This window comes from Drosophila ficusphila, unplaced genomic scaffold, assembly GCF_018152265.1.
Source record: "Drosophila ficusphila isolate 14025-0441.05 unplaced genomic scaffold, ASM1815226v1 contig_791, whole genome shotgun sequence".
In the NCBI taxonomy this organism is placed as follows: Eukaryota; Metazoa; Arthropoda; class Insecta; order Diptera; family Drosophilidae; genus Drosophila; species Drosophila ficusphila.
The window spans coordinates 10,065,900-10,079,497 of NW_025064737.1; the positions used below are offsets into that span (position 1 = coordinate 10,065,900).

General features: G+C 44.5%; 2 protein-coding genes across 6 annotated transcripts; one reads left to right on the forward strand and one right to left on the reverse strand.

Annotated features, from left to right (window-relative positions):
* Positions 1-301: 301 nt before the first annotated feature.
* On the forward strand, positions 302-2,335 carry LOC108097785 (poly(U)-specific endoribonuclease homolog). The gene is made up of 5 exons (XM_017200319.2): positions 302-641; positions 708-867; positions 1,201-1,406; positions 1,462-1,694; positions 1,975-2,335. Exons 1-5 carry the CDS (start codon positions 515-517, stop codon positions 2,215-2,217), a joined length of 969 nt encoding a protein of 322 aa, XP_017055808.1. The 5' UTR covers positions 302-514; the 3' UTR covers positions 2,218-2,335.
* A 651-nt stretch (positions 2,336-2,986) lies between these two features.
* On the reverse strand, positions 2,987-11,349 carry LOC108097757 (serologically defined colon cancer antigen 8 homolog). Of its 5 annotated transcripts, XM_017200307.1 has the most exons (8): positions 10,860-11,349; positions 9,599-9,809; positions 8,144-9,541; positions 7,718-7,802; positions 7,303-7,420; positions 4,788-4,912; positions 3,729-4,558; positions 2,987-3,664 (listed from the first exon to the last, which is right to left on the reverse strand). In XM_017200307.1, the coding sequence occupies exons 1-8, from the start codon at positions 11,090-11,092 to the stop codon at positions 3,155-3,157; spliced, it is 3,510 nt and encodes a 1,169-aa protein (XP_017055796.1). In that variant the 5' UTR covers positions 11,093-11,349; the 3' UTR covers positions 2,987-3,154. The 5 variants fall into 5 exon arrangements, with proteins under 5 accessions (XP_017055796.1, XP_017055762.1, XP_017055788.1 ...); XM_017200273.1 differs by lacking the exon at positions 4,788-4,912 and adding an exon at positions 5,021-5,177 and having other exon boundaries at positions 2,987-4,558; XM_017200283.1 differs by lacking the exons at positions 2,987-3,664; positions 3,729-4,558; positions 7,303-7,420 and adding an exon at positions 5,556-6,850 and having other exon boundaries at positions 4,833-4,912.
* Positions 11,350-13,598: the final 2,249 nt, after the last annotated feature.

The window sequence follows — 13,598 nt, forward strand, 5'->3', positions numbered from 1 at the left end:
ACCCCTTTACAAAAACTACTAAATGGGGTCACGTAAGTTGCTCTACTTTCCTGGAAAATATAGTATCAATGTGTACCATATGCTGACATATTTTATTATGTTCGTAGGAACTTAAGCTTAAGCAAATATATACAAAACCGGGCCCATCGAATCCGGTCCTGAGAAAACAAAAGCTGCTGGCGAAGCGGTTGGTGAAAACAAACGACAACAGATGATCCCCCAGAGAGCATGAATACCCAAAAGAGCCACCAGAAAGAGAGAGGGAGAATAATTTATCCAATTTTCGGGGGCACTGCTCATGTATTCAGCATGTGAGCAGGCGGATCAGCACTGGAATAAACTTCTCAGTGGCGTTTTAGCCACAGAGCAAGTCGGTCGGAATGAGCAGATAAAACACGATCAGCGCGAAAGTTTCGGTCAAAGATAAACAGCGAAAACAGGGGACACAAACAAAGGCACAAAAACAAATGTTTGACTAATCGTTATTAGATAATTGTACCATAATAATACCATAATGGACGCAGTGCAGCAGCAAACAAACAGCAGTGGCAACATCGACAGTGCCAAATGCCAGAAACTCAAGAGATTCGTGATCGTCGGCCTGCTGATCACCATTGGCATCTTGAGTTGGCACTTCTACGGTGAGTAGTCTCTCTTAGATATAATCGCTAAGAGAATCGTTCGGTACTAATTGGGGTTTCTCTTAGAGTACTTCCACAGCAAGCCGCTGCCCAGAACGCCCGATGACGTTCTGACCCTCTCCAAGAATCTCTACGCGGAGGAGACCGAGGTCAGTCCGTACCTCTACAAGGTGAATCTCCAGGGGAAGACCACGTCCGGTGCCCACGATGATAAAGCACCTAGGAAGTAAGTATTTCCGAATTTGAAGATAACTAGAATTTTGCCCTAGTACTATGGTTCAAAGGGGTCTAATTAGTCAAATTAGCCGCACGAGAAATGTGTGTAAAATGTATACTTTGTTTACCTTTGAAATTCGAATAGTTTTTTAATTTATTTATTTTTTTAGAGTTTAAAAATACTAAGATGTAAAATATAATAGTTTTTTAAAAGTTTACTGCATCGTTAAGAATTCAGAAAATCTAAAAGATATCTGTTTTGCACTACAGTCTAAATAAATTAGTTAGTTAGTCTTATTGTTTATAACTCCTGTTTAATCGTTAATCATTCTTTTTTTTCCAGTCTCTTCGAACTGCATCAGGATCTTCTGGCCAGGGATGCCAATTCCACCACAGCCCTTCTAATGCGGCTTTTCGACAACTACGAGTTGGATGTTTCCGTTGCAGAGAAACCAACTCCCGAGCATTTGCAGGAGCAACACGATTTCCTCAGGACCGTGATGAACACTCGGGTGATGAAGCTCACCATGAAATATCTTGTAAACAAGGGTAAGCTAGTTCAGTATCTCAATAGACCACCTAACTAAATCACATCTCCCAATAGATGTCGTCAGCATTGAGTACGATGATCAGCTGCGTTTACTACAAGAACTTTGGTTCACTCCCTATTCCCGAGGACGTGGCATCGTGGGAAGCTCCAGTTTCGAACATGTTTTCATGGCTGAGATTCGCGACCAGAAGGTCCTGGGACTGCACAACTGGCTCTACTTTGCCGATCAGGAGCAACGCGGCAATGTGGACTACAAAGGCTGGTTAAGACATCAGGAAATGGGAAAGGTGAGTTTTTATGGCAAATGTAGTTAGAAATTCACGGAAAATGCAGATGGAAATGAGGTGTATAAGGTTAAAAAGGCGGGTCAAAAAGTCTTTAAAAATAACAATTAGTTCTATATAAAACATTTTTAAAAATTGAACAAAATATTTACGTAAAACAATCTAATTTAATAACTTTTTAAGCTTTTCTCTTTGTATAATTATTTACGTAAATATTGTAAAGTAGTTATAATGTAAATTTGGGCTTGTAACTTATTCAATTTTCCCTTTAAACCCTTTTTAGCCCAATCAAATGCATCTTAGCCTACGGCACACCTTCCACAACATGAACAAGCCGGTGAACTCATTCTTTGTGGGCACCTCACCCGAACTGGAGATGAGTCTGTACACCGCCTGCTTTCTGACCACGGCGGAGGAGGAGCCCTGCAACTTGCAACTGGGGCACGCCTCCGTCTCGATTGTGTCACACGGATGGAAGTGGAATGGCATGCGGCTGATAGCCACCGCCTATCCAGATGCTTCCTAGATCATCGATACTATAGTATACACCACCTCCCCATCTAGCAAACTCAATAAAATTAGTTTAATTCGTGTCGCAGTGCTACCTCATCGAAAAAGGCAAAACACTAACCTCCAAACTGAAAGTCAAGTTCATTTTATTTTGGCACTTTATGAGTTCTTGGCCCGGTTGTCGCGGCCAATTGACGAGCACGTCAGTCAGGACATGAAGAATGTCCGTCTGTCTATCGTTTTAGTTACTTTGACAGCATTGCGTGGCCCCAAGGCATTTGCTCCTACATCACGAAGTTGTTTATTAGTTCCATCATTAATAGTTATTGCTCGCGGAAATTGAGCAGAGGGAAAAGTCAACTATATGAAAGTGTGCGGAGAGGAAAAGTGTTTGTGACGTTTAAGTATTACGCAGTCATTAATCCAGATTCGCAGGAGACAATTTCTTTAGGTTGTTTGAAAGCAGAATCAAGGTCTCATCTTCCTTCATACAAAATGTATTTTATAATTATGTTGACTAATAAGAAGATAAAAAACTTTGCAAATCGAAACCGTAATAGCAATCAGCATTAAAAAATATCCAATTTAAATTCCTTTGAGTAGCTAGATAACAATAAAGAATTTAAAAAAGTTATGTTTTGTTTTGTAAAAATTTCCACTCTTAAAAAAAAATTTACTGCCTTGAAAAGCTTCAATCTTATTCCATAATAATCTATAAAAAAAAATTTAAAAATCCGAAACCTATGAAAACCAACCACTAAGTTAGGCAACGTTAAAAAAACTAATTATTAAGTTGTATACATTTTGTCTTCTAATTGTTTTATTAGTTAAAAAACTTGAATTTATTTTCTTTGATTAATCGCGGAACACATGAGTAGAAGTACTATACGTATGTTGACTGAAGAAACTGCTGTTGCTGGAGAACTCGGTGCTGCTGATCCCATTCCCTACTCTTATTCCTGTTCCTGGGCATCTAGATGGCGCTCGATGGTGACTGTTTCGTTGGCAATGTCCGCCTGCTGGACCACCGCCGGAGCACTGGACCTCCTGGCCGTGATGATGGTGGTGTGGGCCGGCGACAGGCTCTCCTCTTCTTGATCCTCCTCCTCTCCTTCTGAACCCTCGACCAAAACCAAGAAGGTCTCGCTGAGATCGGCCAGTTCCGAGCAGGTCTCATCGTTGGACGATCGCATCAGGCTGGGACTGCTGATGGAGCACTCCAGCGAGAGGCGATCCTCGAAGGCGGGACTCCAACTACTTCTTGCCGGCGGCTGACGCGGCAGGCTGTTGTGGCAGAGCGGATTTTCCGCCGGCGACTGTTCCAGCAGCAGCTGCTGACCCCACAGCTCCGCTGCCCGGGCGCGATTGTGATCGGCTCGCTCCGGTTGCTCCACCTGCTCCAGATGATAATGCTGACGTGGCTGCTGCTCCAGTTGATCCTGCTGCTCCTGATGCTGATCCTGCTGGTGGTGATGTGATGCCCGTTGTCGCGGTCGTCGGTGGCGATCGATTGTAATCCGTGGCCACTCGCTGCTGCGTTTGATACTGGGACTGCGGCTGAGCGGTTGCGGCTGTGGCTGCGGCTGTGGTTGCTCCTGGCGTGGCGTCATACTGGTATCCAGACTGTCCATAGTCCGCTGCTCCGTAATCGTAGCCGGCTCCTGCATCCCCGTAGTCGTACTGCTGACCCTCGTACGGCTGCTGGCCATAGGCACTGGGATCGTAGGCACTCGCGTCGTACTGCTGCTGATCGTAGCCACTGTAATCGGTGTTGTAGGCGGCCAAGTTGGCGCTTCCGGCATTGGCAATACTGCTTTCGGCCAAGGGTTGCTGCTGCTGCTGCTGTTGTTGTTGTTGCTGTTGCAACTGTTGCTGCTGCTCCGTTTGCTGCTGCTCTGCCTGCTCGCGTTCCCTTTCTCGCTCCCTTTCCCTTTCTCGTTTCTCCCGCTGCTCCCGCAATTGTTGGAGCTCCCGATCCCGCTCCTCCCGCTCCCGTTGCCTGTCCACATCCTGTTGTTGTTGTTGCTGTTGCTGCTGCTGCTGCTTCTCGCCCAGGCCAAGGTTGTCCTTGAGATTCTCGTCATCGTTATCCTGGAGTCCGTAGTCGGCGATGCTGCTCTTCCTTCCCGTTGCAGAGGATCCTTCTCCTGCAGCTGCTGCTGCTGCTGCTCCTGCTGCAATGCTTGCTGCTGTTGTTGCTGCTGCCGAGGCGGATGCAGTTGCTCCTCCTCCATCGGAGAGGCCCAGACCGGCGGACGTGGCGTAGTCGTCGTCGGTGGCGCTGTTGTGTGGTGGTGCGGTGCTTTGTATGGGTTCGATTGGGGTGCCATATGTCGCTGCCTGGTAGTCGTAAGCGGCTGTGTGAGTACAAGAATTTTGGTTAGAGTGGATCGCCAATGGAATGCTATTCAGTGTAATTGTGGTAGGAGTGTAACTGGGTCTAAATATCGTTTTTATCGGGGAGTTCCGCCTCCTGGTCTTCAGCTTCCGTTTCTGATTGGAGTGGTGAAACCATTTAAGAATTATGAATCATGTGTAATCAGTGCTCTATTTGGTTATATACTTATATCCCCTTAAGGAATTTACCTTTTCCAGGAACTAAGCTAGTATAATCATGTGGTGAGCTATCTAATTTACTCATATGCTCCTCATTACTCAACATGCGATTGGATAGATATTCTAGATTCGATTGTAAAGCAGATATTTCCTCTCTTCGGAAATGAAAAGTTTGGAAAGATAGAGAAAAAGATAGAAAGAAAAGCAGAGGGAAGAAAGAAGGAGAAGAAACGTATTAGTCAGGTACTGATTATAATCCTTACCGACGGGGATTCTAGGGGGTGCTCATCCCGCATCTCCTCGGAGCTCAACTCCGGGGATCCTTGGTGCACGGGCAGTTGTGACTTGTATTTGCCCCAGATTTGCCTCAGGCGTGACATCAGCTGCTCGTTTGTGGCACGCAGCTGCTGCTTCTCCAGACTGAGAGTCAACAAACAATATTAATAACTTAAAAAACAAATAAAAACTTAAAAACTACAACTAAAGATTACAATAGATATATAGTAAATGCTAGTTATTAAAGATACATCTCTTCTAAATAAATATGTGTTGTGATTATTGCAATACATTATAAGCAGCTTCAATTAGCTAAAATAATTTAATAATAATGCTATATAGTCCCCTTATATTTATGTTTAAGATGATGCAATTTGTAGTGTTTTAAAATATATAAGTAATTTATAAAATCATAGTGTTCAATGCAAACAGTTTTTTAAACTATTTTCAACCAAAGTTTTCTTGAAAATTGCTATAAAGTGATTTAAATAAGTACCATCAATCCTTTCCCTAATTATATACCTTATACTTAAGACTATTTAGTGGCCTAAAAAAACACTATCAAAGCTTGGTGGCCTGCTCCTCCGCCACCTCATCCTCATCCTCCTCCTCGTGATCCTCCCGTTCTCGATCGTTCTCCAATTCCGCCAGCTGCTCATCGATTTTGGCCAACTCCGGGGAGGTCTCCTTGACGAAGGTTTCGTTGAGGGCCTGGGCCACCTCGTCCACCTCCTTGACGAAGGTCTCGTTCAGGGAGCGGCTGACCTTCGGCTTGGGCTGCTTGGGCACCAGTCGCACATTGACATCGACCTTCACCGGCGGACGTGGCTTCTTGTGGCAACCTTCGCGCCGCAACAGTTGCTCGAAGTACATCTTCGGCTTGATGCTGGCACTCAAGGCATTGCTCCCGGGACCTCGGCAGGCGGATGATGCGGCATCCGGTGGTGGTGGTGCTGTTGCTGCCGCACCACCAGCATCCACCGTCAAGTGGGGCACTTGACACGCGGGCTGGCAGGCGGTGGCACCGCCGAGGGTCTGATTCAAAACCAGATGCTGTTGCAACCAGGGCAACGGCTCCGTTTTGCAGGGATGACAGCAGCCAGGATGTTGCAGCTCGGCGGTTGTGTTGCAAGTGGTGCGGTGGTGCTCGTGTTGGTGGTGCGTGTCTAGGGTGGACTCATAACCGTGGCATTGCATGTTGCTACTGTTGCTGTTGCTGCTGTGGTGAGTGGTTTGTGTACGCGCTCTGTTGCTTGATATTGCTGATGTTGCAGCCGGCCTGCGACCGCGGCAACATGCAGCATTTGATTCACTGTTGCTGCCGCTGCTGCGCCTGCGCAACGTGTGTATGTGCTCATGCTCGTGTCTGTGCCGCATGAAACTGGGGCAAAAGCATTTGGTTGTCTTGGATGTTGCTGGTTGTGCTGATGTTGCAGATGTTGCTGATGTTGCTGCTGCTGATTCGGCGCGGCTTCTGGGCTTCTTGTAGCTGGATATTTTTGGCAACGGCGGCATTTTGGCCAACTCCTTGGCCAACCGCTCGTTGCTTCTGATTATGTTCTGCAGGATCTCATCGCCATCGACAGCAGCAATATCTGCGACATCGGTTGCTGCAACATCAGTGGCAGTAGCAGCAGCATGATCTCCTGCTAAATCGGTCAGCTCCAAATCAGGCAGCAAAGTGAACTCGTTTGCGCTTTCTTTTAACGTTGTAGGAGCCGCAATTGCTGTTGTTGCTGTTGTTGTTGTGGTCAAAGGCAAAGGCACGCTTGTTGTTGTTGTTGTTGTTGTTGGCATCGCAAGATCGCAAATTGGTTCTAATTACCATGAAAATTGCGTGGCAGGCATTCAGCAGGCAGCAAAAGAAAGGTTTGAAGAAGTACAAGTACAGCGTGTTAATCCAGTCTCAAGCGAAGTCGAGATGTTTATGATGTTTTTTTTAGCTTTTGCTTTTGCTTTTTGCTTTTGCTTTGGTGTGGAACGAATCTCGGAAAAAAGAAAATTGGTGTTCGAAGGGATACTGGTGGGAAAACTTTGGTTTGGCCTTGAATTTCATATTGCGCTGTGCGGTGGTTTCCATATCACAATAGACTCTCAATCATATATCATATTCTACATGGTGTCTTAATAATTAAGAGGTGACTGAATAACTAAATCAAATGGTAAGTATTTTACCTCTTAAAATTAAAACTATCTTATAGGGATTTTAATTGTTCGGAATTGCAGTTTTGCTTGGTGATTAGCTTGGTTTATATTTAATCATAATTACTTGTGCTTGTAGGTCGTATCCTCTAATTTGCCCGTTAGGGTCTTACACTCGTTCGTCAGTTTATCCATGAGTTGCTTCTGAGATGTTATCATTTCCTCAAGCTCATTTACAGTTCCCGCTACAAACAGATTACATTACTCGATTTAATTATGTGGTTATATACTATAGTTTGGTATGGGATTAAATGCAACGCGCTACAGAACAAAACTCATGGATAAACTATTGAACCTTTCTCTGTAGGTAATTTTGAGTTCGAATCTTTGGGAGTATCTTGATATTTTTCGTATTTATTGGCACACACGCAGAACACAATAGGAGCTTCAATAGCTTAACCAGAGTTTATAGAGGGGATAGTGATAGGTGAAGGGGGTGTGGATAGGAAAAAGTGATCCAGTAATTATTCTTGGTGACTTACCATGCTTATCCTGCATTTCGGAAATCCGCTTATCCAGGTCTTTTTTGGTGGGACGTATTTCGTTTTTCAACTCTCCATAAGCGAGCTGTAATATTGAAAAAATTAGATATTCATAAGGTAAGTGAAAAACAAGTTATATTAAAAGTATAATTCTTATGATGGATTAAATATAATACATACTTTTCAAAAGTGATATTTTAAATAAAGTCTTCCTTTGCCTTTTAATTTTAAGCTAACTTATCCTAAAATCTTTCAAAAGTATAATGTATTTTATTTTACTAATTCCAAAATTTTTGAAAATTTAATCTTTTTATGTTATGATTCACTTTTACACGTTCCTATATTAATATGTATTTACTTTTGGGTTATTGCTATCTTTAACCTTTCTACCTTAATCTATTTTTTTAGGTTATTGACTCCACTTACCTCCTTTTCCAGATTGGCTATCTCATCGTTGAGCCGCAGGACCTCCCTCTTGGAGTGCAGGAGATCCGCATCCCCGCGATCCAATCGCTGCCTCAAGGAGTTTATCTCGGCTGTGAGACGAGCGGTCTCCGTTTTGGTTTCCCTGGCAGCTCGATCCAGTTGCAGACGCAGCGAAGTGATGTCCTGCTCCAAGGACTGCTTCTCCGCATTCACCTGTGCCATGTCAGCGAGGAAAGTGGTCCTGTTGGCCCTCAGCTCCATTTTCAGCTCCTCGATCTGCGAATTCTTACTCGCCACATCCCGCTTGAGATCGGTTTCATAGCGCTTCTGGCGCTCCAGATCCAACTGAAGCTTGGCCACCTGCTCCCACTGGCAGCTGAGATCTCCGCCCAGCTGATCCACCTGGCTGTTGTACCGCCTCTCGGCACTGGCCCGCTCCTCGGCCAGCCGCCTGGCCATCTCGTGCTGCAGCTCCCTGACCCTCTCGTGCTGCCTGTCCAGTTCATCCCGCAGATGACGCACCTCCAACTCCGCCTGCGATCGTTCCATCTGTACCAGATCGTTGATGTATCGCTTGGAGGAGGCACTTCCTTGACCCTGAGCCTTGGCCTCGTCCAAAAGCCTCTGCAGGTGGCGAACACTCTCCTCCAGAGTGTTCTTATCCTGCTGAAGGTTCTCCAGCTGCTTGCGATGCAACTCGCAATTGGATCCTCCGGTTAAAGTGGCCACAGTTGAAAGTGGATCTGTGTGGGCCAACTTTCTCTTCAGCTCCTCGTTTTCGGTGCGCAAACGTCTGAGATCAATGCTGGCCTGCATCAATTCGGCTTCCAGTTCGCTGATCCTGGCTTCGTAGACAATATTTGGAGCACTGGCATAACGAGGACTCTGCACTTGCCCCTTGGTGGCACTCTTCCTCGGAGTTGAAGGAGTCTTCCGTCCACTGGCGAACACCAAGTGCTCGTCACTATCCGAGGAAGGACTTGTGGTGGCAATCACTGGCTGGGATTTCCCCGAACCAAGAGCCACCAACTCAGATCGAGCGTTCTCCGTCAGCTGCTCGTTCTCATTAATCACATCCTTGACTTTACCAAGTAGATTGGTTAGCTCATTGCGACAGTACTTGGACTCCTTCTCCAGCTGTTCGATGTAGTCCTCCTGCTTTTCGATAAAGCTGAAGATCTCCACTGGAGCAGGAACGCTATCCGAGGGAAGGGGAGCAGCTGGAACAACCGGAACAGCACTACTCGGATAGAGAGTTGCAGTGGAAGCCAGGTTCTCCTTGGAAGCCGAGAGATAACCCGAGGCATAGGATTTTTTAGGGCGATACGAGCTAATCCGCGACTTCTGGCTGGGCGACAAGTACTTGGAAATGTCCGAGAAGACGGGACGCTCAATGACCTTTAAGAAATGTATTATTAAATAGGTATTCAATCCATTTTAAAGGGTAAATCTTACCGATAGATTGTCGGAGAAGTTATCCCCAGAATCCTCGTTGAAGTTGCGCAAATAGGAAGACACACCGCCGCCCAATTTCGGTGCCACATAGGAGTTGTCGGCCAGCATTACCTTCAATCGACCAACTGCCTCATTGTAGGCATAATTGGTGTAATCCATGGTCTTGCTCTTCTTGCTGATGCCCCCCTTCGAGGACTTCATGGGGAAGTTTCTAAAAAATTACAAGGAACAAAGAACACTCATCGCAGATCACATTTTTACACGGAATTCGACTAGAAAACGGAGTTGCTCGGCAACTGAATTGGAAAGTGGAACTGAAAAAGCGAAACTGAAGCTGTTCTTTTTGGGGTGACAATTGGAGTTGGTGGTGCAGTTGTTGCCAGGACGACAAGTTGGCCAAAATAGAAATTTAACCCTGCTCCTGTGGCCGAGTACAGCCGTCATGGCTGAGTCAACACCTTTACAGGGGTTGTTAAATCCTGGCCACCCTGCAGCAAGTGTTTGCAGATAACCATGTGGATCGGGGATTCGTATAGAAACTGTCTAATAATGCTGGCATATGTTGGTTGTGTAATGTAAATAGGACAGGAATTTTCGAAGCATAAATCAATAACCTGATTTTAGTACGAGGTATTTTCCCTCGATCAATTTAATTGATACTATCTGCAAATTGTTTAAATCAACTTCTTGAAGTTCAGAATTTTTCTCAAAACTTACTATTACTAAAAAAGAATTCCCAGCCATAATAAATTCTTTAATAACACAAAATCCTATGAATTCATAATATTAATATCAAAATTTGAAAAACAAATTTTGGTTAACATATTAGCATACTATTTTTCTTAAGTGTCTATCCTTGATTTCTGTGGTTATTCGTGTAATAAAGAAAGTAACGTATTCTAGACTTAATTTTGTAAAATAACTTGTTATTTATTCTTAAAAGTATTATGAATAATATCTTTTTCCTTAAAATTTAAACGATTTAATCCAGTTAAAATTAAATATTAAACCTGTCCAATTTGATTTTCCTAAAAGTATTCTCGAGACCCACTACCTCTATTTATTCTATTCCACTTAACATGTTTACCAGTTCGCCAGTGGTTGCGGTTGTTCCTTGACGTTGCAACCTTACTTTGTTATGCAATTGCTTTGTTTTGCAACAAGGCGAACTTCTTCTAAACTGTTTCTGTCAGCGACGGTAACTTTTTGCTGCCCCCTCCGGATGGAAACCCCCTTTGGCAACCCGCTGGCAAAGGATTACCTCGATCGGCGCTTAATCCGGCCACCCGCACTGCTGGCGCTGGCGAGGCTCTCCCTGTCCGAGTATCCGGTGGCCCGCTGCTGGGTGAGATGCCGCAGGTCGTCGCTCGTGAGGAGCGAGGACGAGGTCAGATGGCCGATGTTGCTGGAGTGGTTCTGCAACTGCGAGTGACTCCGTGTACTTTTCGGTTGGTACAAAGGGGCGCCGTACTTGAAGAAGTTGTCTGCTTTCATTTTACACTGGGGGGCATTTGGGGGTTAAGCCAGCAGAAGGGGAAGTGGCAGTCGAAGTGGAAGTGCAAGGGAAACTTGGCTCAAAAGTTTTTGTGGCACAATCCAACATGCAACTCGACTTGGAGGGGGAGAAGAGGGGGGAGGCAGGGGGAATCACTTGCGGTATGCACTTCCTTCCGCCTTGCGGTCTGCACTTTAATTGTTTCTTTGTTCCTTTTGCGGCAACCAGAATGAGCGACAGGACGACAGGACGACAACGCGATGAAGTTGAACTGAAACGGCCGCAAACACAAGTCGAAGCTTTTATAGACTCGGTTGGGCTGATGATATACTATACACTATATATCCATCCCCATCCAATGTTTATATGGTTTAGTGTGCCTTGGTAATGGGTTTGGTGCCACGTCGTGCCCTGTCAGCGAGATTCCAAAACACTTCCATTAGCATTTCCATTTGCCTCGCTGCAATGCAATTGTCGCCATGGCAGCCCAGCGATTTCGCAGGGGGGCCAGTCCTGGAATCTCTCCGATTTCGAGTCGTCTCCTGTTTGATCGATACCAAAAGGGGGACTCGTCAATGCACTGGAGACACGCTCATTTGTGCCAATATTTGGTCGTACAGCCGGAACCCCACTCTGCTCATCTGGGTTGTTCAACTCTGCGACTGTCTTTCTGCCGAATCGAGGCCAAAAACGTTTCCGCTGCATATTTTAGAGGCTCCTATTTGGGTTTATGTCTGCGGTTATATTCAGTTTTGAGTTACTTTATCCACTGGAACAGCAGTTCACCCCTAACTGGGGTATTTTAATTAGAAATAATTAACATGTGAAGGCGCTAACAAGGTCAAAGTGTCAGAATGGATTTAATGAAATTTATAGTTAGCAGGCATTAATAATATAAAAAACTATTGCTTTGAATAAAAGAAAAGTCTAGTTGATACAAAATTCTGAAGAACTTACGAAACATAAATTTTTCTATAAAGTTGTAATTACTTTTTTCAAGCTCTGAAAACTATAAGTACATTTTTATTTATTACATTTGACTTACCTTCAATTTGATTCAATTTTTAAGTACATACATATATAGATATAATTTATTTACAGAAGCCTTTACAAAACGTATAAAATGATGAAGGAAAATCTGATTTTATTATTTCCCGTAATCAACGTGAACATCCTTCAATGGTTCCTCTTTCCAAATTCCTCGCGAAGACTATTAAGTTTCAGAGCCGAGTTGCCAGGGGCGAGCTACTGCCACATGTGGTAACCGCCTAGGTTGGGGCAACAATTGATTGTCGATGTTCCTATAACTTATGGCCAAATCACAGACATTTAATGGCCCAAATAACTCAGGCGCGGTAGCCGTCGATGCAACAGCTCCCAGCAACCCGGCGACCTCGTGCCACCACCACCTGTCCCCTGCCCCTCTCCCCATCCCCTTCCCCCTTTACTTGCCCCAAAGCCGCACAGCCTGATCGGGCGATCCGCGGCGAACCCATCCCAAGTGCAGCCACACAATCAATCAATGCAATCTCTGTTATCATGAATAATTTCCTAGCGGGCAAATGCGCACAGCAGCAACCGCGGCACAACAGCAATTGCAGCCAGAAACCCTTTTGGCCAAAAAGCACAAAGAAGGGGGCAAGCAAAAACCATTTTCCTGCACACTTTGAGCCCTTTTCCATATATTATCAGCTTCTTGCGATTTAATTACCCGGGCCATGGAAAACAGCAGCAACTGCAGCAGCAGCAACAATGAGAGCAACAACAAAACAAAAGTAGCAACAACAAAAGCAACAGCAGCCAGCGAAATTAACCCTCTGAGATAAACGCATAATTCCGTGTGCAAAAATCTGCAAGACAATTCATAAACATAACCTACACGAACCGAGGCACCCAAGTAACCGCCTGTGTGTGTGTGTGCGTGTGTGTATGTGAGTGTGAGCCTTATCGATCGTGGTCAAGAGCAGCGGCAAGAGGCCCGATCCCGAACCATGTCCAGTCCCAATCCAACTTGGAAGCCCTCGGGGCGCTCTCAGCAATTTTCATTGCTCCAGCTCCGGCAACTCCAACTGCAACAGCAACAGCTTTCAGATGCACATGGAGAAATGATTTAGTTACAAGAAGTATAGATTTTACTGATTTCAGTAAAATATTTACAAAAATAAAATTTGTTAGATTTTAGATAGAGTTTTTTGAGTAATGAAAGATCTGTTCCCAAAAACCTTCTAAAAGTTTATTTTTAATAAATTATTAAGCTATAAGACAAATTCATTTGATTAGAGATTTTTATAATCAGATGCGGAAGAACTATAGCATATATAACATCCTTTGGTCAGGAAATAGTAAAAATTTTAATATATTTTTAATAAATGCTTAAGAATGTAAGCTCCCCAAATTTCCTTTTTTGATGGTTCATAGTCCAAAAAAAGGAAACTCAGTTTCATCTTTGTAATTAACCAGTTAGAATTATTATTTTAGCACCACAAAGTATACTGAATTTTCCCC

Bases quoted from the DNA above. Each gene is read 5' to 3' on its own strand.
- LOC108097757 (XM_017200273.1), bottom strand. From the start codon at position 11,092: ATGAAAGCAGACAACTTCTTCAAGTACGGCGCCCCTTTGTACCAACCG. The intron at 7,421-7,717 runs GTAAGTCACCAA...ATCTGTTTGTAG, and splicing joins CGAAATGCAGGATAAGCATG to CGGGAACTGTAAATGAGCTT. The intron at 5,178-7,302 runs GTAATTATGATT...GTTGACTCTCAG, and splicing joins GATACGACCTACAAGCACAA to TCTGGAGAAGCAGCAGCTGC.
- LOC108097785 (XM_017200319.2), top strand. From the start codon at position 515: ATGGACGCAGTGCAGCAGCAAACAAACAGCAGTGGCAACATCGACAGT. The intron at 642-707 runs GTGAGTAGTCTC...GGTTTCTCTTAG, and splicing joins CTTGAGTTGGCACTTCTACG to AGTACTTCCACAGCAAGCCG. The intron at 868-1,200 runs GTAAGTATTTCC...TTTTTTTTCCAG, and splicing joins GATGATAAAGCACCTAGGAA to TCTCTTCGAACTGCATCAGG.